This window comes from Nuphar pumila, chromosome 2, assembly GCF_984573655.1.
Source record: "Nuphar pumila chromosome 2, dmNupPumi1.hap1.1, whole genome shotgun sequence".
Classification (NCBI taxonomy): Eukaryota; Viridiplantae; Streptophyta; class Magnoliopsida; order Nymphaeales; family Nymphaeaceae; genus Nuphar; species Nuphar pumila.
The window spans coordinates 146,317,192-146,342,801 of NC_143250.1; the positions used below are offsets into that span (position 1 = coordinate 146,317,192).

Genomic DNA, 25,610 nt, shown 5'->3' on the forward strand with positions numbered 1-25,610 from the left:
GAAAAGGGGGCGATAGAGGAGATGAGAGAGTTTTCGAGAGAGAAAAAGAGAGAAAAGGGGGGAGGCGCCAGCCAGCTGCCCTCTTTGCCCAGGGCTTTCAAAACCCTAAAGGGTTTGTAAAGGGGTCTTCGTTTTTTTTTTCATTTTATAAAATTTTCAAAAAGGGGGTCTTTTAAGAAAAATTTGTTAAAAGAGGTTTTTTATAAGAAATGATTTTTATAAAAAGGCTTACTTCTATTTTTTTTTGTATTTTTCTCTTCCTTTTGATTTTCTTTTTGTTGTTTTTCTTCAATTTAGTGTATAAAGTTATGAAACAAAAAAAATAAATAAAAAAAATAAGGGATTTTAAAAAGTCATTTTATAATTTTTCAGAAATATTTACAAAGAGAAGGGTTTTCTGAGAAATTTGGGTTTGGTTTCTTCAGAAAATGTGTTTGAACCCAAGTTTTGAGAAAATATTCGAGTTTTTAAGTCTTGAATTGAGGAATATAACATGATGGACCCAAACGGATACCGGACGAACTGTCTGAGCCTTTCAAAAGGTTATTTTTTTTGTATTTTGAAATTTTTAAAAATTTGGATAACGAAGCTCAAATTTGGATTTTGAACACTGGGTCCGGATCTAGAATCGAGTTTGAATATATCAGCATAGAATTCAATCCAGAAAATCTGAAAAATAATTGAATTTTAGTTTTGATTTTCTCAGAAGATAGAGTCAGGAGCAAAAGGGTCATTTTTACAAAATTTTAAAAAATTTTGGGTGTTCACATTGCCACAGCCGACCCGTTTAATAAACGGGTCGGGTTCGGGTTGAGGTATGCCAACCCGCCAACCCGACCCGATTGCCACCCCTAACTCAATCTGATCACATAAATACATTAAAAAAGTTTATTTGCTAATGATGGCATTGAATCATGTTATTTCGATCCCAAAATATGTTTTTTGTTGAGTCATGAAATTTGAGTGCATTGTGGACCATTGATTTTTTAAGCAAATAAAAAACTTTCTTATGTATCACAATCATGTAATTCAAAACTCATTTTTCACTGTATATCACATCCATAAGATTTAATTCAAAAAATCTAAAACCTATGATTTTCAGCTCAGCGATTCTATGTAATTTTACGCCTTCCACAGTACCGAATAATAACCCAAGAGAAAATCAGGGCAAAAGTTAAAGCTGCCCTAATTCCATGAAAATTCCCCTTCTAGTTGCGTTTATTTACAATACTGTCCCTCCGACAGGCCACGAGCTCGCTCTCCCGGCCACGATATAAAGAGAGAACGTTCACCGGTTCTGTTTTTTTTTTCCTCAAAGAGTTGGTTTCTTCCTCTTCGCTGTGTAAATTCGAAGAGAGAGAGAGAGGGAAGAGCGAAGACGCGGAGAGCGCTCGGAGAACGTGGAGGCGAAGGTCTGTATCTTCTTCCACCTCGTTTCGTATTGTTTTCCTTTCCACTTTTCTCTCGTGCAATCCCTAATTTCTCTCTCTTTCGCTCTCTTTCTATTGATTCTTCGAATTTTTGCGCTTAAAACTAGAGGGATCTGAGAATTTAGGTCTCCTTCTGTGGATTTAGTGCGTTAATTTTGGTATTTTCATGGACATTTCTCTATGGATTGATTCTTGTGGAGTCTACATGAAATACTGGTTTTTAAATGATGTGATGAATTGAACTTGTTTTCTTTCGATTGAAGGTTTTGGCTCCAGATGAATCGAGTCTTGCGGTTTTATTTCTAGTTGACTATTACGTACTTTTGGTGTTTTCTCTTGGATTGGTATACGTGAAAATTCGAAGAGGAATATATGTTGATTTATATAAATGAAGATCTTGTGTGAGTAGTTTGCATGAATAGTCTAGAATCCTTCATTTTCTTTTATTGTTTTTTGTTGTCTGCATGGGTGTGTGAGTTTGTTGGGCGAGGGAAGTTCAGACTGTGGTATCTATGCTATTAGGTGAAAAGTACTGCAAATGAAATTAGGGGAATCGTCTTCTGTTGATATCTGACGAATACAAGCAGCTTCGTAGCAAAATATTGTGGGGCAAGGGAAGCGCAGACATGGTATCTCGGCTTTTAGGTGAAAGAGACTGCAAAAGAATTTAGGATAACCATTTCTGTTGATGTTTGACGTACAAAGGGGGTCCTTAGATTTTTGCATGTTAAGTAATTCGAGGGTCAGTTCTGAGGGTTGGGTCTTTAGATACCCTAGAGACTGTATATTTTGTTTCAATGGAAAGATCTCTGTTGCCAAAGTCATTCTTTTTTAGCACTGAAGAATTTCCTTTTTATTTTCTCCCTCTCCGTGGGTGTGAAGTATGTGCTGTTGTTGTTTGCCAAGAAAACCTGTTCGTGATATTTGCTGAGAAAACCTGAGTTTGAACAATTTCCTTTTTATTTTCTCCATCTCCGTGGGTGTGAAGTATGTGCTGTTGTTGTTTGCCAAGAAAACCTGTTCATGATATTTGCTGAGAAAACCTGAGTTTAACATATGTTCACTCTATTCTTGATGACAATATGGTTTTGATTAGGTCGTCAAATATGAATACTTAGTACTGAAAGATCTCCATTTTTTTTCTCTATGGAATTGATGAAACATGTTCTTGATGTTCCCCGAGAAAAGTCAAGACTCTGATGTCACTTCTGATGGCAGTGTGGCTTTGATTAGTTAGTCTGTCATCAATAAGATTGTTGCACCAAATTCCTTAGCTGGTTCTTTATTACATATATGGTTGTATGAAGGGGCTTTTGTTGAAGATGGTGTCTTTTAAGTGAAACAAATGCTGTAATAGGGGAGAATGGAAATGGCTTATGAATCATGTAATTGGCTTTTTTTGCTGGTAACAGGCAGTGTGACAAATATCGTGAGATTTATGAAAATCTCGCGATGATAAGAGTATTCTCCTTTGGACATAATGGGTGCTGACCCCCATACATCGGAATGCACAAGTTCGAAAGGTCTTTTTGACACAAAATTACTATGTGAATACGGAAGCGAATGATTTTTTCCAAGAATACAATCATTGCATGTAAATGTATTTGTATTACAAAATTTTTTCAAGGAAAGAGATACAACTTGTAGATACTAGGATGTCCAAGCCTCTTGTGCCAAGTCTCAATATCTTTAAATTAAACATGATTATAAAAAGATTTGGATGGCAAAGACAAAAAATCCATATAATAAAGATCCCCTCTTCTATGGCTTTGCCCAATCAGCTTCCCAGACCGGAGATCCTGCACATCTCAATGGGTAGGTGAAAAAGAGACTTTACATTCAAAATCGGTAATTTGAGAAACGGAAAAAAGATTTAGGTTAAGTTTTGGAATAATTCGTATTTTGGGAACAAATTTTTTTTTTTGATCATAAGTTTTCTCAAGGTTTCCAATACCTTCAACATCTAAGGATGTTCCATCGGCGGTGAAAACATATGATTTGAATTTATTGAGACTTGGTTTTGATAAAAGCGATGCATTCAGAGTCATATGAAAGGAGGCACCTGAGTCAAGAATCCAAGAGGTAATACTTGGAAAGGATGAGATGGCGGCACTAGAAGTGGATGGTGTGGAGGATGATGGAGTTGGAGTTCATCTTCATGAATTGTTGTAGAGTTTCGGTAAGATGAGCAATGAACTCCTTTATGTCTCCATCTTTCTTTGAATCTTCATTCGGAGGAATTTCCGCAAGGAAAGGTACCTTCTTTTTGAACTTGGGGCAATCCGGACGAATATGGCCCGGTTCATTACAATTATGGTAAATAATTTTTCTTCCTCCACCACCATTATTTTTCCAAAAATGGGGTGGTTTGTATTGCCTTACATTATTGTCGGGTCTAGACACAACATGTGTAATAAAATGAAAATCTTTCAATTAAGAACTTAGATCTGCAAGAAATGGTGTCTAGAAAGACATAATAGCAAAAACCCTTGAAAAGGGTATAATGGGAAACAAAAAGAAACAAAATATTCTTTTATTGAAGCAATATGAAATGCTTAAAAAGCATTACAAATGATAATATTACAAGAGAGGGGTTTACCCCTATTTATACAAGAGCTAAGGGGAGAGCTCATAAGGAGCTCTCCCTTCTAGTCATTGGACTAGTCCAACGGCTAGAAATCTAGCAGTTGGACTAGTTCCAACTACTAGATTTTGGTTAAGTTCCAAGTGGAACTTAACCAAACTAGTATTATCTAGTTCCTATTGAACTAGATAATATTTGATATACAAAATAAAGAAAAAACAAAAAATAAAATAGGAAAAATATATATAATAATAATATTATTATATATTACATTTTAACACTCTCCCTCAAACTTATGGTACAATGAGCGAAAGTTTGTCTAAAAGAAAGTGGAATCTGGGAGCCGCAAGAGGTTTGGTGAAGAAATCTGCTAATTGGTACTCTGATGTAACATATGGCAGATCAATGGTGTCGTGTAGGTACTCCTCTCGAACATAGTGACAATTCATCTCTATGTGTTTGGTGCGTTCATGAAAAGTCTGGTTGCTTGCGATGTAGATTGCACTCTTGTTGTCACAGTACATGCGCGAGGCTTGTGTTGTTTCAACTCCCATGCCAGCTAAGAGACGTCTGAGCCAAACAACTTTCATTGTGGTGGTCGTCATGACTCTATATTCGGCTTCAATGAAGGAGAGATAAACCTTCTGTTGCTTCTTGCACCTCCACGATATAAGAGATTCGCCTAAGAACACACAAAAACCAGTGGTTGAGTGCCTATTATTAGGATCACCTCCCCAGTCAGCATCAATATAGGCAATTAAATCTAAAGATGATGATGCAGACAAGAAGAGTCCACGTGAAAGAGAACTCTTTAAATATCTAATAATGCGTAAGACTACTCCCATATGAACAGAGGTGAGACCATGTTGAAATTGACTAGTTATGTGGACCGCATGTGCGATGTTTGACCGAGTGATAGAAAGGTAGGAAAGAGCTCCAACAAGTTGTTTGAATGGAGTAGGATCTTCAAGGCGTTCTCCATCATCAATTTTCATCTTGACATTAACTACTTCTGGAGTATCTACTTTCTTTTCATCAGTAATACCAGACCTACAAACAATGACATAAGCAAATTTAGATTGAGATATCAAATACCCTCTAAGAGAATAAACAACTTCTATTCCTATGAAATATCGTAGTAGTCCTAGTCAGACATCTCAAAATGAGTTTTAAGAAGAGTTTTGATATTAACAACTCCCTGTTTGTCACCTCCAGTGATGATCATATCATCCACATAAAGAAGAAAAATGATGATACCTGCATCAGATTGCTTAATAAACAAGGCAATGTCGGTCAAATAAGAACGAAAACCAATATCAGTCATAACATGACTAAACCTGTCATACCAGGATTTTGGTGCCTGTTTAAAACCATAAAGCGCTTTCTCAAGATGAAGAATTTTACCTTTAGGAAGACTAATACCAGGTGGAGCTTTCATGTATACTTCTTCGACAAGACTCCCATTTAAGAAGGCATCTTTGACATCCATTTGAAATATAGGTCATTTCTTTATAGAAGCTAAAGCAATTAAAGTTCGAACTGTGGTCATTCGAACCACAAGGGCAAAGGTTTCTTCGCAGTCAATGTCATACTCTTAAGCATAGCCTTTGGCTACAAGACATGCCTTATACCTTTTTAGTGTCCCATCACTTTTAGTTTTCACTTTATAGACCCATCGATAACCTATAGGTTTCTTTCCAAGAGGTAGGTCTTGGATGAACCAAGTGTTGGCCTTTTCTAATGCATCCAACTCTAATTTCATAGCTTCAATCCATTCTTCATGATTTTTGGCTTCAAAATATGAGGAAGGTTCGACATAGGATTGTATTAAGGCAAGAGCTGCCCTATATGAGGATGAAAAAGATTCATAGGAAACAAATTTCCCGGGGGGTCTAGAGATTCTAGAAGTCGTACGAGGAGGAGCTTCAGAAAATCTTTCTAACGCACATAGGGGGCGTTGCTCTCCTGTTCTTCGTCTTGAATACTGTAAACTAACATCCCTACTAGTTTGATCTTCATTACCATGTTCGTAGCTAGTAGGACTTTGATCATTGTCAAAGTTACATTCAAAATCTTCTTCATTGGATTGGGAAGTTAAATCAATTAAAAAGGAATATTCAGTATTATCCTTGGATTTTTCGCTTTAAAAAAAAAATTCTTTTTCAAGGAAGGTCACATTCCTTGACACATACAACTTATTATTTTGAATATCGTAACATCTGTACCCTTTTTTTTCAGCATATCCTAAAAAAACACATGGGATTGCATGGGGGGAGAATTTATCGTTCTTGTAGGTAAATACAAAACATTTGCAACCAAACACTCTTAGTCTGGAGTAGTTTGGAGCTGAAGTATGAAGTTTTTCAATCGGAGATATGTTTTCTAAATAAGAAGATGACATTCTATTTATGAGATAAGTAGCAGTTAAGGCTGCTTCAGCCCAAAACCCTTTTGGCACTTGGCTTGCTGTTAGCAAAGTTTCAGTAGTCTCCATAATGTGCGATGTTTACGTTCTGCAAGACCGTTCTGTTGTGGGGTATTTAGGCAAGATCGTTGATGAATAATGCCATATGAATTAAGATAGTTTTTAAACTCTCCAAACATAAATTTTCCCCCTGAATTAGTGCAAAAAATAGAGATATTACTTTGAAATTTTTTTGTGACCATTTTATGAAACACTTGAAAGTGAGTAAAAACTTCAGATTTATGTTTAAAAAAATAAATCCAAGTATGTCTAGTAAAATCATCTATAAAAATGACATAATATGCAAAACCACCTTTAGAAACAACTGGTGCGGGTTTCCAAACATCCGAATGTATTAATTTAAGAGGTTTTGTAGAGACAAACGTTCTACTAGAGAACGGTAATATTTTCATTTCCAAGAATGCATTCTTTACAAGCAAAATTTTCAGATTTACAAAACTTTCCGATTTTAGACATATGAGGATGGCCAAGTCTTTTGTGCCGTAAGTCTGTTTCCAATTTCTGAACATTTAAACAAAATGCATTCTTGGGTAGTTCCAAAAAGTCCATGTAATATAGTCCTCCTTCTTTATGGCCTTCCCCAATCAGCTTCCCTGATTGACGATCCTGTATTCAGCAACCATCAGAAGAAAATGATATATTACATCCATAATAAGAAATTTGGGAAACAGATAAGAGATTTAAGTTATGTTTTGGGATATATCTAACTTCTGGAACACAAAAAGTTTTGGTTTTTTCAAAACACCCAATTCCCTTTATTTCAAGAGATGTTTCATCTGCTGTAAAGACTTTTGAAATATTTGAGTTATTTTTAAGACATTCGAATAAACATTTATAATGTGGGGTCATATGAAATGATGCACCAAAATCTAAAAGCCAAGGAAAGTTACCTGGACCGGATACCTATGTAACTGCCGCTCCAGTTGAGGCTTCAGCGGAAGAAGAGGCCTTTTGAAGAAGAGGCTGAAGAATCTCCATAAGTTGAGTCATAGAAACAGGTGCATCTTGATCTTTCGATTCTTCAACTGATGCAACCTTCTTTTAATCTATTTTCTTTAATTTTGGACATTGAGGCCTATAGTGCCCCAGTTCATGACAATGATGACAAATCACTTTTCTTTTGTCAAACTCACCATTTTGCCTCCCAAAATGAGGTGGCCTTTAGGTACAAGTATGATTCCCAGGCCTAGATACAGCTAGGACGGAATCATCATCAGCTTTAGAAGAACTTTTTTGGAGACGATTTTCCTCCATTGTTAATTCTTCAATAGTTTCAACAATAGAGGAAATTTTTCTTCGGCGAAGGAGGGCCGATTTGGTGGTTTCAAATTTCGGCCTTAATCCAGTTATAAACTGGTAGAAATGTTCAGCATCGAGTTGCTTTTGGCGAAGCTCGATGTCTTCGGCACAATGCCACTTTGGTTCCAAAAGGGAAAGTTCTTCCCAAAGTTCGGACAACCCATTGTAATATTCATGAATCGTTCTCCTTGAGTCATTATTCGAACTCTTTCTTGAAGATTGCACACATGTGCAATATCTTTAAGGGAATACATATTTTTAAGGTATTCCCATGCCTTATCGGCATGATCAAACTTGGCAAGACTTGAGCACTTTTTAATGTCAACGCTATTGATAAGCCATGACATTATCTTCGCATGAGTCATTCTCCACACTTTCCATCTCTTCTCGTAAGAGGCTAGGGCCTTGATTTTCTCTTCTTCCAATAGAGGAACTTGAAAAAGGTGCAAAAGAATCCGACCCGATCCACGTTGATCCATGGATTGTACACAACCATGTAACGTACCTAGACTGTCAGGTCTGGATACACCAGACCCGGATCCATACATATCCATACTTCTGTATTGTAACACACCTAGACTGTCGAGTCTGGATACACCAGACCCGGATCCATATCTCTGTGTTGTAACATTATAAAAGCACTGTTTAGGTCACGATTTCAAGATAGAAATCGTGACAGCCAAAGTTTTTGGTTCCTTCTTCATCTCTCTCTCTCTTCCTCTCTCTTTTCTCTATACAGGTGAAAAACTTACATGGTATCATAGCATATATCCGTCTAAGGCTGAAAAGGATTCCGGCAAGAGCAACATTCAGAAAATCAAGGTCTTTCGTTCCTCTCTCAAGTTCGGAAAATCGAGGTTTTTCGTTCCCCTCTCCCTTTTCTTCTGTTCCTCTCCATTTGCTCATTCGTCCCCTCTTTCTGAAATCTCCTGTGTACCCACACCTCACGTGGGTTTATTTCTTTGTGAAACCGTGATTCACGTGAACCCTATTCACGTGGGTTTCATATTTGGTGAATCTGCGATTCACGTGCACCCTTTTTACGTGAACACAGACTGTGGGTGACTGTATTTCACGTGAATTGATTCACGTGAAACACCGAATCTTTCCTTAATTTTTTTTCTTGACCTTCCTTTACCCAATCTCCTCTAAGTCTGTCTTTGCATATTCGAATACCTTTTTTTTTATGATTCTTTACTGCTATGCTGTGAAACTTATTTCTTGATTATCCATTTCTATTCTTGTCAAAAAGGGGATATATTTAACGTGCGAAGCCATTCTTCATCACGTCAATCTCAGTTTTTGGACTGTATAGAAAAGGTTCAGAAACTGAGTTCCCTGAATTCAACAGCCTGCGATTCTCTATCCTTTAAAAAAAAAAAGGAAAGCGGGCTGAACTTTTTGTGAACACTCTGGTTGACATTCTCGTTGATTTTCATTCTCAAATGGACCTTTATCTCTCTCAATCAAATCTTTCTTCAAGTTTTCTCAACCAACTCGTTTCTGAAAAGTTGAATACCTCAAATTTCTTGATTTGGAAGAGACAAATTATTCCTTTTATAAGGAGTCAAGGTCTCTTAGGTCACCTGGATGGAACCACTCTTGTTCCACCAGAATTTGTCCCATGAGAAGAGAAATATGATCAAGGGGCGAGTTCGATCGTGTATGTAAAAAATGTAGAATTTCTCAATTGGGAAAGGAAAAATCAATCAGTTGTTGCATACATCACCTCAACCCTGTCTCAAAAAGTTCTAGTTGCCATTCTTGACAATTGTACAACACTACAACTCTGGGAGCAACTGGTTCAGACGTATTCACAAGTTTCTCAAGCAAGGATGGTTTTCCTAAAAAGGGAATTTCAGTTGTTAAGAAAAGATTTCATGACCATCATGGAATATTTGAACAAGATAAAGACCATCACTGATCAACTTGCAATTATAGGATGTGCCGTAAGCTACATTGACATGGTGCAACAAACTCTGAGTGGATTGAGATCTGACTACAATATGATAGTCACTTCACTATTGTGCCTTCCTGCTCTTCCTTTCTTCGATGCGTTACGAGCGAAATTGATTCAGTATGAAATGACTCTGAAGGGATTCTCTGAAGAAACTCACATTCACACAAATTCTCAAGAAGTTTTTGCCACAGGAGTGACTTATGGTAGAGGACGAGGACGAGGAGAACAAGGGCGAAGTGGACACAGAGGGCGTGGTCTGTGAAAAAGGTGCAGGATCCGACCCGATCCATGTAACTGATCCATGTAAAGACCATATAACTTTCTTTTTAGTTATCGGGTCTGGATACACCAGACCTGGACCCATAGTGTAATGTAAATTTAAATACACATTTAGGTCACGATTTCTTTTACTGAAATCGTGACAGCCGCAATTGATATCTCTCTCTCTCTCTCCCTCTCTTCTCTTTCTCAATACAGGGACAAAGGAAAACTTACATGGTATCAAAGCCTAGATCCAGCTAAGGATTGAAGAGGATTCCAAAGGTGCGACAGATCAAAGGTTTGAGGTTTCGTTCTTTTCTTTCTTTCTTTCAGATTTCTTCTTTCTCTACCTCCATTCCCAATCTCCATCTCGTTTCCCCCTTTCTGTTTTCCCAGCCTTTTCTCTTCTTCTTTTAGTGGATTCACGTCTCACGTGAACCTAAACTGTTCATGAAGAATTCACGTGAATCTTGGTTCACGAAAACGCTGTTCATCAAAAAAAAAGGAAGGGAAAAGCTTGTTTCACGTGAATCTTCTGTTCCACTTGAAACACTAAGATCAAATTATAAAGATCGTGCATTCCACGTGAATCTCCTGTTTCTTTATTCAAATCTGTTTTTTTTTTTCTGAATCTCCTGTTTCTTTATTTAAACTATTTCTTTATCCAAACCTGTTTTTTTCTGCGTAACCCTTCTTCATTTTGGGCAGACGTGCGACATAAAATCTGGGACTCTAAAATCTGACATAAAACCTTTTGCTGTCCAGCCTGCTGTGCGACATAAAATCTGGGATTCATTTTGATTCGCCTTTCATTCCTTTTGTTCTCATTTGTCCTTTCTCGTATCATATTTGTTCTGACTGTTACGAGTGGGATCCACATTGAAAACTCAATCCTTCTTCTGACAACTTCTGGTCGTCAAACTTTGAGTTACTCAGCGCAAAAAAAAAGAAAAGGAGGAAGACGATCAGCAAACCTCTTTGGCTGCAGACTGAGCACTCTGTGAATACTTCAAAAAAACAAACAAACAAAGTGGTTCCTTTTCTTGTTAAAACTCATTTTTCATGGATCTTCATTCTTCTTCATCCAATCTTTCTTTAAGTTTTCTCACTCAACTCGTTTCTGAAAAGTTAACTACCTCAAACTTCTTGATTTGGAAGAGACAAATCATTCCTTTTATAAGGAGTCAAGGTCTCTTAGGCCACCTTGATGGAACCACTCCCGCTCCACTCGAATTTGTTACGAGAGAAGAAAAAGACGACAAAGGAGTAAGTTCAATTGTGTATGTCAAGAATGTCGAGTACCTCAACTGGGAAAGAAAAGATCAGTCAGTGGTTGCATACATCACTTCCACCTTGTCCCAAGAGGTCCTTGTTGCAATTCCCGACAATTGTACTGCTCTGCAACTTTGGGAAAAATTGGTTCAAACATACTCACAAGTTTCGCAGGCGAGAATGGTTTTTCTCAAGAGGGAATTTCAGATGTTGAGAAAAGATTCCATGACCATCATGGAATATCTGAACAAAATGAAGACTATCACAAACCAACTTGCAGTTATAGGATGCGCGGTGAGTGACAGCGATATGGTACAACATACTCTGAGTGGATTGGGATCCTACTACAATATGATCGTCACTTCACTATTGTGTCTCCCTGCCCTTCCTACCTTTGATGAGTTGCGAGCAAAATTGATTCAGTATGAGATGACTCTGAAAGGGTTCTCTGAGGAATCTCACATTCACACAAACTCTCAGGAAGTTTTTGCCACAGGGGTGACTTATGGTAGAGGACGAGGACGAGGAGGACAAGGGCGAAGTGGACACGGAGGGCGTGGTCTGCTTCCCACTCCAAATATGTTAGCTCATGCGCAGGGGTCAAGATCCACTCCTACCTGCTTCCTTTGTAACAAAAAGGGGCATATCAAGACGAATTGTGGGCATAATCCAGAGAATAAAGGAAAGGGTCCACAGACATAAAACAAAAAGAAGTTCTCAAGTAGTGGAGAGATTAAAGATCTGCTGATATCTGCCTTGTCAGAGTTGAAATTGAGGCAGAGTGATGAAGGCACTTGGTTTGTCAACTCAGGGGCAGTGACTCATGTGACAGGTGATGCAAGTAAGATTTCTAATCCCATTCCTTATTTTGGAAAAAGTAAGATTGTCACTGGAGATGGATCCCACCATCCTGTTTCTCATGTTGGAAAAACTGTTATTCCCATGTCATATTCCAATCTTACTCTTTTTGATGTTCTTCATGCTCCTGACATTAAGAAAAATATTCTCTGTTTTCAAACTTATTGATGATAATAATGCTTCAGTTGAATTCACTCCCTTCTTTGTGCAGGTCAAGGACCTACGCACGAGGGAAACATTCGCTGAAGGAAAAAGACGAGGCAATATGTATGTCTTTGAAGAAGCTCCTTGTCATGTTGTTCGCCCTGTCCACCTAAATTCAAAGCCTTCATTAGAGTCGTGTTCATCCTCTTCTGCTAATGTTTTTAGTATTTCTGAATGTAATAGGCCATTCTTATGGCATAGTCGATTAGGACATTGTGGGAGTCATTTTATTGAGAAACTTGTATCTAATAATCTCATTCCAAAAGAAAGTCTAAATAGGGATGAGAACAGTCACAAATGTTCCATTTGTCTTTTCTGCAAGAGTCATGTATTGCCTTTTCATTCAATTAATAAGAGAGCTTCAAAACCTTTTGAGATAATCTGTTCTGATGTATGGGGACCCGCCCTAGTTGCTTCTGGATCTGGGAGCAAATACTATCTAATATTTGTTGATAGCTATACTCGAGTTGGATATATTTCATAAAAAATAAGTCGGAAGTCTTCTCTTTGTTTCAAAATTTTCTTTCCCTTGTCAAAAATCAATTTTCTGAGTCCATTCAATTTTTTTAATGTGATGGAGGTGGAGAATTCTCATCCCGTGATTTTATTTCTTTTCTTCAAAATAACGGAATAGGAAGAAGGGTGTCCTGTCCTCACACCCCTCAACAAAATGGAATTGCTGAACGAAAACACAGGCATATCGTTGAAAGTGCCATGAGTATGCTTCATGACAGCAATCTTCCCATCAACCTATGGACAAAAGCTTTCCATTCTGCCGTGCATGTGATAAATAGACTGCCTATGGTTATTCTGGAAAATAAGTCTCCTTATCACTGTCTTTTTGGAACTCATCCTAGTTATTATGATCTACGTGTTTTTGGATATGTCTGCTATGTGCATATCGATCAGTCCCTGAGAAACAAGTTTCAAGATAAGGCCCAAAAGTGCAGATTTGTGGGATATGCAGATGACTACAAAGGATATAGGTGTTATGATTCCACCAACAAACACATCAGAACCTCAAGAAATGTTGTCTTTGATAAACAAAATTTTGACCACGGAGCTGACACAACGAATATGTCAACTGAAATTTACTATCCTTGGCTGAGCTCAGAACTTTTTGCTAGCTCCAATGAAACATGTTCCTCAGATTGCGTGCAACAAGAAGAAGAGGTATTTGAGAACACTGGGACGTCGGGGTCACAGAATGCAGAGGAAGTACTGGGCAGATACAAAGGCATTGTCTATTCCAGACAGAGACCGACAACATCAAGCCATTCAGGTCATGTCTCAGTCGCCAATCCTACTCCTTCTCATACCCTTGCAGTCAGAAAATCAAACTGCATACGACATCCTATTGACAGGTGGGTTAGTTATAACAACTTCTCCTTGGATCTTCAATTGTTTTTAACTGCCATCAATAAGGACGAAGAGCCCATCATGTATTATCAGGCAACAACTTCTATGAAATGGGTAGAAGCCATGAATGATGAAATGCAAGCCTTGCATGAATGTGGAACATGGAAAGTTGTTCTCAGACCACCTGACAAAAATGTTGCCGGATGCAAATGGGTCTACAAAATCAAGTACAAGCCAAATGGAACCATTGAACGATATAAGGCAAGACTTGTAGCAAAAGGATTCACTCAAGAAGCAGGGCAAGACTATGATGAGACTTTTAGTCCGGTTGTAAGAATGGGAACGATTCAAATTATCATTTCCCTGGTTGTTGAACATGGATGGAAGTTGAGTCAGCTTGATGTAAAAAATGCATTCTTACATGGGGATTTGAAGGAGGAGGTATACATGGAACAACCCCCGGGATATCAAGAACAAAATTGTAAAACTCATGTATGCAGACTAAAAAGAGCCATCTACGGCCTGAAGCAAGCATCTCGCTCTTGGTTTGATAGGTTCTCATTAGAGATTCAGAAACATGGATTTTCACGTTCCATGCTGGACCACTCATTATTTATCTTTAAAAGCCAGTCTGTGACCACTCTATTATTAATTTATGTCGATGATATTATCATCACAGGAAACTCTGCGGACCACATCCAAGAAATAAAAGACTTATTAGGTCAAATGTTCAAAATGAAAGATCTTGGAGTTCTACGTTATTTCCTTGGTGTAGAAGTTGATAACCAGGCTCATGGATTGACACTCACTCAACACAAGTACACTGTAGATGTTCTCAGCAAGGCAGGCATGAAAGACTGTAAACCTCTAGGAACTTCGAGTATACTTCATCAAAAACTTAGCGCTCATGATGGAGATCTGTGTGATGACCCCACCAGGTATCGCAGCATAATAGGAATGCTACAATACCTCACATTCACTAGACCTGATATTGTTTATTCAGTCAATCAAGTGTCTCAATTTATGCATGCACCACGTACTGGACATATGGAAGCGATCAAGAGGATCCTTAGATATCTGAAAGGGACTATTGGGGATGGATTGATATATTTACAACAGTCATATGGCCAAAACGAGCACAAAATTACTGTATATTGTGATGCAGACTGGGCAGGAGATCCTGACGAAAGAAGATCTACATCAGGATATTGTGCCTTCATTGGAAGAAATTTAGTCTCTTGGAGCAGTAGAAAACAAAAAGCTATCGCTAGATCAAGCACTGAGGCTGAATATAGATCCATGGCTGCTGCCACTGCCGAAGTCACATGGATCAGGCATCTTCTAACTGAAGTAGGAGAAAAGATCTCCCACACTACCTTGCTCTGTGACAATCAAAGTGCTATCAATATGTCATTCAATCTAGTACATCACAGTCGTGCCAAGCACATTGAGATCGACCAACACTTTGTGAGACAGAAGGTTGAAGAAAAAGAGATTGAGCCTGAGTTTGTCAATACTGAAAGACAAGTTGCAGACATATTTACCAAAGGGTTAACCAAGGATCGCTTTTGGATGCTTAAAAGCAAGTTGTTCATGGTCCAAAACCATGATCAACTTGAGGGGGGGGGGGTGAAAAAGGTGCAGGATCCGACCCGATCCATGTAACTGATCCATATAACTTTCTTTTTAGTTATCGGGTCTGTATACACCAGACCCGGACCCATAGTGTAATGTAAACTTAAATACACATTTAGGTCACGATTTCTTTTATTGAAATCGTGACAACCGCAATCGATATCTCTCTCTCTCTCCCTCTCTTCTCTTTCTCAATACAGGGACAAAGGAAAACTTACAGTCTGCTCCCCAATCCAAATATGTCTGTTCATGCGCAGGGATCAAGATCCATCCCCACTTGCTTCTTTTGTAACAAAAAGGGGCATATCAAGGCGAATTGTTGGCATAATCCAGAGAATAAATGAAAGGGTCCACAGATAGAAACGAAAAGAAAGTTCACAAATACAAGAGATAGTGGAGAGATCAAAGATCTGCTAATATCTTCTTTGTTAGAGTTGAAATTGAAGCAGAGTGATGAAGGCACTTGGTTTGTCGACTCAGGAGCAACGACTCATGTGACAGGTGATGCAGGTAAGATTTCTAATCCTATTCCTTATTTTGGAAAAAGTAAGATTGTCACTGGAGATCGATCCCACCATCCTGTTTCTCATGTTGGAAAAACTGTCATTCCCATGTCACATTCCACTCTTACTCTTTCTGACGTTCTTTATGCTTCTGACATTAAGAAAAACATTGTCTCTGTCTCCAAGCTTATTGATGATAATAATGCTTCAGTTGAATTCACTCCCTTCTTTGTGCAGGTCAAGGACATACGCACGAGAAAAAACATTCGCTGAAGGAAAAAGACGAGGCAATATGCAGGAGCAAACTATTTGTTTGGTCATTTAAAAGTATCCAAGATCAGACATATCAAAAGTTTCTTTTAACATAGACTTTACATCATTTACCCCCTTTTTGTCATTCCCAGTGATGATCATATAATCAACATATAGCAGAAGTATAACAATGGAGTCACCTGTCTTCTTAACAAAAAGAGCAGTGTCAGTATAGCAAGAAGTAAATCCTAAATTGATTAATACATTACTAAACTTGTCATACCAAGCTTTAGGAGCTTGCTGAAGTCCATATAAGGCCTTTTTTAATTTTAAAATTTTTCCATTTAAATTCATGCCTGGAGGAGGTTCCATATAAACTTCTTCATTTAAATTTTTATTCAAAAATGCATTTTCGACATCAAGTTGAAAAATTGACAATTTTTTAACAGAGGCTATAGCAATAAGAGCTCGAACACTAGTCATTCGAGCAACTGGGGCAAAAGTTTCATCATAATCGACCCCATACTCTTAGGCATATCCTTTGGCTACTAACCTAGCCTTATATCTTTCTAATGAACCATCACTTTTAGTTTTAACTTTAAAAACCCATCTACATCCAATGGGTTTCTTGCCATTGGGTGGATCAATGATTTCCCAAGTTTGTGCCCTTTTAAGAGCATTAAGTTCAAGTTCCATAGCTTCATTTCAATGAGCATATTGTTTAGCATCATTGTAATGAGATGGTTCATGAAAGGAGTGAAGAGCAAGAAGACATGCTAAAAAATTTAGAGAAAAAGAATCATAAGAAACAAATCTATTTGGTACTTTGGAAATACGATTTGATCTTCTTTGAGAGGTTTCTTCAATCGACTCACTTTGAGAGAATTTTTCAAGGGCACAAGGTGGATTTCTTTCATTCCTTCTAGAGTAGACTTGTATTTGTCTTGAAACATTTTCTTCTAAATTTTGATCATCATTTGGATGTTCAAGATGATCTACAATGAGAGGTTCACTAGGATCAATATGATCATCTATGATGTTTTCTTGAGGCAACAAGTCAAATAGAAAGGAATAATCAATATTTTCATTTGGTTGGTGCGAAAAACCATTTTCTTCTTCTAAGAATGTGACATCTTTTTAGATATACAGTTTGTTTTTTAGTATGTCAAAACATCGATAACCTTTTTGTTTTTCGCCATATCCTAAGAAAATACATTCAATAGCCCTAGGAGAAAGTTTATCATTTTTGCGAGTTAGAGCAAAGCATTTACATCCAAAAATTCTTAGTCTTTTATAATCGGGAGACATATTGTAAAGTTTTTCAAATGGAGAAAGATTTTTCAAAGAAGATAAAGGGGTTCTATTGATAAGGTATGTTGAGGTTAGAACCGCTTCGGCCCAAAAGGATTTTGGAATATTTTTTTAAATTAATAACGTTCTTGTGGTTTCTATTATGTGTCTATGCTTTCTTTCCGCAAGACCATTTTGTTGCGGAGTGTTGGGACAAAAATGTTGATGACAAATTCCATTTTCTTTTAAATAGCTTTGAAATTCATTGGACATGTATTCGCCTCTCGAATCGGACCTAAGAATTGATAGATTTCCTAACAATTGATTTTTAACCATCGCATGAAATTCTTTAAAGAATGAGAAAACTTCAGATTTGCGACTTAAGAAGTAAATCCATGTAAATCAAGTGAAGTCATCAATAAAGATCACATAGTACGAAAAACCTCCTTTGGACAAAATAGGGGAAAGTCCCAATACATCGGAATGAACAAGTTCAAAAGGCCGAGTGGTGAAATAATTTCTTTGAGGAAATGGAGTAGCTTAGATTTCCCAAAAATGCAATCTTTACAAGTCATGTGATTGTCTTTACAAGTATTGTTCAAAAAAGGGAAAAGAGACATTTTTACAAAATTTGGATGACCAAGTCTCTCATGCCAAATTCCAATACTTTTGTCCTTTACAAGATTGCAAGATGACTTAGATGAAAGAGTCAAAAAATCCATAAAATAGAGATCACCCCTTCTATGGCCTTGCCCAATCAGCTTCCCTGACTGGAGATCCTGCACGGTGCAATCTTTAGGTGGGAAAGAGACTTGGCATCCATGATCGGTGATTTGGAAAACAAAAAAAAGATTTAGATTAATCTTTGGAACAATTCTTACTTTAGGAACGAAAAAGTTTTGAGAGTTTTTAAAGTCAAGTCTTCCAATACTTTCAATTTTTAAAGATGTTCAATCGGCCGTTGAAACATAAGAGGATATAGGTTCGGAAAAAACATTAGAAAGAGAGTTTTTATGAGATGTCATATGAAAGGAAGCACCTGAGTCTAGTATCCACATACCTGGAGGTGATGAAGAATAGGCGATGGCGGCTCCAGATGTTGAGGAAGAAGTCTTGAGAAGATGTTGAAGAACTTCGGAGATATGATTAGGAGTTTCTTTGATATCTCTCTCTTTGGCACTTTCTTCTTCCTTCTTAGGAGAATTTTCTCCAACCGCGGCTACTTTTCTCTTAAGCTTTGGACAAACCGGTCTAATGTGCCCCGGTTCATTACAATAGTGACATATTACTCCCTTTCTAGGCCCATTATTTTTGTTAAAGTGAGGAGGTCTATATGCTTTTATATTTGATCCGGGCCTAGTAACGGCCAAAACTTCATCACCCTTAATACTTAGGCCAAGTCGAGTTTCTTCTTGGCATATTTCGGCAAGGGCATCTTCAATGGGTAAGGCTTTACTTCTATGGAGAAGGGATGCCCTAACTTGTTCAAATTCCGGTCGAAGACCATGAAGAAATTGAAAAAAATGCTCTTTTTCAATTTGTTCCCTTCTTAACTCAATATCTTCCGGAGTCACCCATTTAGGCTCAAGAAGAACGAGTTCATCCCAAAGAGGAGTTAGAGAGCTAAAGTAGTCTCTGACACTAATTTCCATTTGTTTGGTGGAACGGATTTTTTCTTGACAAAAAAATTGATGGGCAAGATCCTTTTGGGTATACATACCCTTAAGAAAAAACCACGCCTCATTGGCCCTCCTAAATTTGGCAATATTAACACAATTTTTTAGGTCAACATTGTTCATAAACCAGGGTTACTTTCCCAATCCTCAACTTTGGATTGATGATCATTGATAGCTTTGATGCGCTCATCGCCATCTAAAGCTTTTTCAACCTCATTTTCGATTTTAGTGAGAACAAGAGAAGGCTCGGGAGTAGTTCCCATAACAAAACCCCATAGTTTCTTACCTCTTAGATGATTTTCCATAGCAGAAGCCTACATAAGATAGTTGGACCCATTGAGCTTAAAATAAAGCTCAACTTTAGAATCACGTTCCATCGACACCAAATATTCTTTCTTTCTTCAAAAGCTTGAGAGGCACACGTCCCAAGATAGCAACGAGAAGCCCAATCACCAACCGAGCTCTGATACCATGTAATGAAAAAGGGGCGGAAGCACCAATAGAGCAAAAGCACTCTTTAAGAGTGACCACAAGAGCCAAGAACACAAACACTAAAAGTGTATACACAAAAACTCACAAAAGTAGAAAATGACATAAAGTCATAAGTTGAATATTATTGAAGAAAGAAAGAGGGTGAAAACCCAATGCTTTTACAATGAGAGAGCCTCCTCTATAGAACTAAAAGGAGACCATAAAGGGGGCTCTCTTCTAGTCGTTGGGAGCCCCAACGGTCATAAATATGATCGTTGGAGCCCCAACGACTAGATGGGTGGGCCCCCCTATGGTACTCCAAAGAGAAAAATAAGAAATAAAAAAGAAAAAGGAAAAAGAGAAAAAGAAAGAAAAAAGGAAAAATAAAAAGGAAAAATTACATGGTAATTTACCAAAACACCCCTATCGGGTTTTTGGTTGTACAGAAAAACAGAAAAAGAAAAAAGAATTATGTATATATACATATATCTATATTAATATATACATAATTTAACAGGCACGCTGCTGGAGGTTGTTATTGATGTACTTATGTAAGGCCAGAATTGAATGCCGATGTTTGGGGTGTCATTTGCTTAGCGATGTATTTATCATTATTTCTCAATGGCTTTACTCTAGCAAAACTGAACAAAAATACTAGGTCGGTGATGTGTTGAGAAGATGTTCCCCCACCATATGAAGCTGGAGAAAGTCTGCAACATTAGTACTCCTGTTGAATCCATACCAGGCCTCCCTTTACCTTGAATTGTTTTGGACATAGGAGTGCTTAAGTTCTATTAAAGTTCACCTACTATCTTGCCCTTTTGCATCTGTCAACTACCAAAGTTTGATGGCGCTCTTTTCATGTCTAATCCAAAGCAATATAAATTTGACTGTTGGTTTACTTGGTTAAGTTTCAGGTTCATAGTGCCTGTGGTGGCCTCTTTCTTGTGAAACTTGCTTTGATGAGCTGGTTTTAGGAGTTCTTATTTTTGCCTTATCCAGTTTTATATAGAGTTTGCATAGATTTATACAAAGTGCACACATTTTTCACTAGCAATTATTCAGTGTCCTGTAAATGACTATCCAGTAAGGCAAGCTTACCCTACTGTTCTTCCATTTCCGTTGCCTAATTTCTAGTTTAAGTGTTTAACTAAGAACTGGTGGAAGCAGATTGAGAATGTGATACCTTCTGCTTCTAGGAAAAATAAAATGAGGTCAGGAAGAGGGATGCATGGGGTTCTTCATGTGTACGGGGTTATGCATTTTATGGTTGATATCATCCAAAATTAACCAGCTTCTGGTCCATCAATATTCCACTGGACCATGTGATGGCTGTCATCTTTTTAGGGGCGAATCCTTTAATGGGCAGACATGGTTGTTCAGTTTTACCTGGGTTAACCTGGTGCAATTATAGGAATTCACTGAGTCTAATAATATATTCTGCCATATTTATGTTATTTGATGATGTATATCTCTTAGGGAGTGTTCAATTGCAATGGAAAAAGTAAAAGCTTACTGGAAAAGGCGTGGACCTGATACTTTTTCCTTACATGAAACAAATGTGGGAAAAATTTCCCTGGATAATGTTGTCTTGAAAATCTTGTGTTTCCAGATAGAAAGGTTCAATCTCAGGATGATGGATTTTTTCTATGGCAGTGATGTCTGTAACCAATAAAAACTTTTCCATTTTACAACGTATCAAAAAGTTATGACTAAATTATTGCTACGAAAATTATCTCAAGGTAAAATTCCTCCATGTGAAAATTTCCTATCCTATGCATCAAATGGCTCCTCACTCCCTTAGAGAAGAATGAGAGATTTTTTCCTGATGATGAGGTCAAAATAGATTATCTTTCAATCGTTATTGTTTGCTTCCTTATAGAAATCTTAATTTTTTTGTTTGTCCTTGTTATACTAGGATTGATCTTTGTTGTGTTTAGTGGGCAAATAAATTTTTTTGATCCATTGCTCCTATTTTTTATGTTATTATGTTTGTTGCATTAATTGTTGCCCGGATTTTCTTTTTAAAAATTTCCTGAGATTGTTTTTGTCATTAGCTTATAAGTACTTTTAAGGTTCTAAATTTTGGCTTGTATTTTCTTATGTAGAACGCATTTCGCCTTCAAAGGCTTGTGCGTGAAGTCACAATACAGTACAACCTACACAAGAAGGAGGCGCTATATGTAATTTCACGTGGAACTCGAGTACTATATAAATCTAACCCTAACGTTTGCATTTCCTCTCACTCTCCTTGCGTTTTTTTCTTCGCTCCTCGAAACCCTGATCCTTATCCGGCCGAGATGAAGCGTAAGATAGAAGAAGGAGAAGGAGAAGGAAAGGGAGAAAGAGAAGAGGAAGAGGAAGGAGTTGAGGGTGGTGTGGTTAGGGATATTAGGCGTTATTACTGTGAGTTCTGCGGGATCTGTAGATCGAAGAAAGCCTTAATTGCTTCCCACGTCCTCTCTCATCACAAGGTAAATCCCTTTGCTCTTCTTCTCTCTTCTTCTTATGGTTCCCCTCCCCGCTTTATGTGTGTGTGATTTAACTTGTCGATTTTATGTGTAGGATGAAATGGAAGAAAAGAAACACGATGAAGAAGAAGAAAAAGAACAGAAGCACTTGCAAACAACTTGCACGGAGTGTGGGGCGAGCTTCACCAAGCCTGCTTATCTCAAACAACATATGCAGAGCCATTCTCTCAAGGTACACCATTGTTCACATCTCTTCTGAGTATGATTTGGCAAAAGTGATTTGATGGCAAACCACTTTGTAAGAATCAATCTCGTGCATGATATCTTGTTGGTTTTCTTTTGATTCTGTTACCACAAGTAAGTCGCCATCTGTTACTGTAAGATGTGGATTGTGGCCATAGAAGTCCTCACAAGGAAACGTCAATAGGCTGTGTAAATCTTGATCTAATGGAATATAATGTTAACGTTTGCTGAGATTCTATATGTTATATTTGCTAAAATTGGGTATAACGGTTTATTGTCTATACATGACCACTTGCCATGAGGACACAAAATGCGAAACCATTTAAATTCCATGCCTTCATATGTCTGATGTTGCCTACCCTAGGCCTGACTTAGCTTCAGTGATTACTTTGGTGGAAATGATTATTTATTTTTTGTCTAAGTTTATGAAGGGATTAGTCTGCATACAGATGGTTTCTTTAATCTGTATTGTACAATTTACCATAGGCACTGCATTTTCTGCCAAGGGGACTATATTGAAAGGAAAAATAATAATCTCCTAAGAGTACCCAAGATTTACTGTTCTGTTATGCATTTCAGGTCAGCATTTGGGTTGCATTGCTGTTTAGTGGATTTATCGAGAATAATTTGATGAATGGAAAAAACTTGCTGCAAGCGTGAAGCATTGGATCCCATATAAAGAACTCCAAAATGCAAAGGTGGTGATTTTGATCTTGAATGGACTAGTACCAGGGTGGGTGACCTCCTGAGAAGCTCCATCAAGCTGTATGATTTTCCCGCCTTGTTCACGTTGTCGTTTCAGGTTTGTTGAAAGTTGCACATGGATTTCATTCTGTTCCTTCCTATAAGCTCTATGCACTTCTATAGTTCTATGCCTTCACCTTGTCATATAGATTTCTAAGGGGAAACAATGATTTGATGTTACTGCATCCAATACGATCTGTTCTGTTTTATATGGTAGTTTTTTTGCATGTGCAAACTACCACCAATTTACGTTGACATCCAGTAATATCAAGATGATCTTTTCCATCTAACAAGCACACGCTGATCTGTGCCATCAGATTGCAACCTAATGTTGACAGGGAACTCTGTTGTTTTGTGCTTCTTCCAGCGTCCCTTTGCTTGCCCTGTAGATGGCTGTCACTGCAGTTACAGAAGGAAAGATCACTTGACCCGCCATCTTTTCACACATGAAGGAAAAACGTTTGTGTGCCCTGTGGAGAACTGTAACCAAAGGTTTAGCATGCAGGCCAATATGAAACGGCATGTGGAAGAGCTACACAGTGATGAGTATCCACCTGAACAGACAAAGCAGCATGTTTGCCTTGAAAGTGGTTGTGGGAAGATATTCAAGTATGCATCTAAGTTGAAGAAACATGAGGATTCACATGGTAAGCGTATTGCTTGAGCCTTCAGTAACTCAGTTTCTATCTTCAATCTTCCCATTTTTTGGGTGGATAAAATCTTAATGCTTGTGCTCCTAATATGAAGCAGCTTGAGAGCATACACTATCCTTCTCTTTAATGATGTTATATTATATATTTGGAGAATGTTGTGCAGAAATGTCCTAATCTTGGTATTGCCTTGTTAGGTTCTCGTCGTGTTTGATGTATGTGTCCAAATACGTGATGTTTTTGTACTTTCTTTTTTTGTAAATCGGTTTATTGGTTTGTTTTCTGGAGAATAGTTATCGGCCTGTTCCTTTAAAATATATAGCTTTCTGTTTACAAATATTGGTCATATTCATATTTGTAGTGAATTTGGAGTATGCGGAGGTCGTCTGTACTGAGCCTGGCTGTGGTCAGTACTTCTCCAACACTGAATGCCTCAAGGAACATATCCAATCAAGTCATCGTTATATCCCTTGTGAAATATGTGGGTCGGAACAGCTGAAGAAAAACATTAAGCGCCACATGTGTAGCCATAGTTCAGAAAAGGTTGTGGACAGGATCAAGTGCACTGCAAGGAATTGTCATCACGCTTATTCAAATGTACAGTACCATACAGTGCTAACCTTCAACCTTTTATTTTTTAAAATTGAATATTTTCTTTGTGAAAGGAATGATGGTAACATTTTTTATTTTATTTTTAATGCCCTTGCAGACATCCAATCTCAAGCAACATGTAAAGGCTATCCACCTCGAGGAAAGGCCGTTTTCCTGCAGAGTTAATGGTTGTGGACTCAAATTTGCATACAAGCATGTGAGGCAAAACCATGAGAAAACCCACTTCCGTGATCATACACATGTAAGGGTGCTAATTTCTTTCTGCTTGTCACAGTCCAGGACAATTTGTTCTTCATTCTTTTCCATTTTTATCTTTGGAAATAAGTTAAATAACTTTTTAGCATAAAGTGTTTATTTGGATAAAACCTTCTCTTTCTTGTGTTGCTACATTTGAAACTGCTAGTTGACTAGCCATTTTCTGAGTTGGATGCACAAATTGACAACTTGCTGAGAATTTGTGGTTAGACCTAGTGACTGCCAAATGTATTGAATATCTAATCCCCAAACATGAACTGCCCTAAGATTTTCTAGTGCCAAGATGATGATGTTTGGCATCATCATCGCTTCAGAGCTCTCTTTTCTGTTATTTCATTCATTCCACTTGTGTTGCTTTGAATGAAAATTGTTTACAAGTGCTTTTCATACGTTCAGTGTATTTCACTAGTTCAGCATCATCAGGGTGTACTATGATTACTCCCTATATTGAGATCTGTAATCGTGCCTGTGATCCCTACAGGAGGATTTTGTGGAGTCTGATGAGAGGTTCCTATCAAAACCTAGAGGTGGAAGGAAGAGGGAGGCTGTGACGGTAGAGACTCTGTTGACCAAGAGAGTCGTTTCCCGGGATTTGAGCTCGGTGCTGGATAATGGGAATGAATACCTGAGTTGGTTGCTCACTGATGATGGAGAAGAGAATGACTCTTCATTCTTGTGATCCTTTGAATTCAGATGGCCTCTTTTTCGATGCACAAGAATGTATATATGATGCAGTGAACACTCTGATCGCTCGAGTTATTTTTCAGTTTAATATTGCTTGTAGTTAATAATGGTTCTAGCTATAAGGTAGCTATTGATTTTGTGGGGCTCAGGAGCGATCCTCCTGTTCACTGTATCAATAGCCCATTATTCTGTTGTTGGATTCGCACTTGTATATGTACATAAAACCTATAGTATACAGTGTCGTCAGTGTAAGATTCAAATAAGCTTTTGGAGGTTTTTTTTTAAGTTTTCGTTATTAGTGATCATCTGTTTCTCGTTCAGAATAAGATCAAGAAAATACAAACTCTGTGCTGGGTTCTGGATGTGAGACGCTTCCTCTTGTTATCAGTCTGGCCTTTCCTTTTTTTTTTTT

General features: G+C 37.8%; 1 protein-coding gene across 1 annotated transcript; it reads left to right on the forward strand.

Moving 5' to 3' along the window:
• The first annotated feature begins 1,333 nt into the window (after nucleotides 1-1,333).
• Nucleotides 1,334-25,481, forward strand: LOC149847528 (transcription factor IIIA-like). Its single transcript, XM_089997074.1, has 7 exons — nucleotides 1,334-1,412; nucleotides 21,668-22,013; nucleotides 22,105-22,242; nucleotides 23,365-23,644; nucleotides 24,009-24,244; nucleotides 24,357-24,500; nucleotides 24,996-25,481. The coding sequence occupies exons 2-7, from the start codon at nucleotides 21,840-21,842 to the stop codon at nucleotides 25,191-25,193; spliced, it is 1,170 nt and encodes a 389-aa protein (XP_089853200.1). The 5' UTR covers nucleotides 1,334-1,412; nucleotides 21,668-21,839; the 3' UTR covers nucleotides 25,194-25,481.
• Nucleotides 25,482-25,610: the final 129 nt, after the last annotated feature.

Excerpts from the sequence above, each read along its gene's own strand:
- LOC149847528 (XM_089997074.1), top strand. The coding sequence starts at position 21,840 with ATGAAGCGTAAGATAGAAGAAGGAGAAGGAGAAGGAAAGGGAGAAAGA. Across the intron at positions 23,645-24,008 it reads GAAACATGAGGATTCACATG|TGAATTTGGAGTATGCGGAG; the intron begins GTAAGCGTATTG and ends TCATATTTGTAG. Across the intron at positions 24,245-24,356 it reads GTCATCACGCTTATTCAAAT|ACATCCAATCTCAAGCAACA; the intron begins GTACAGTACCAT and ends ATGCCCTTGCAG.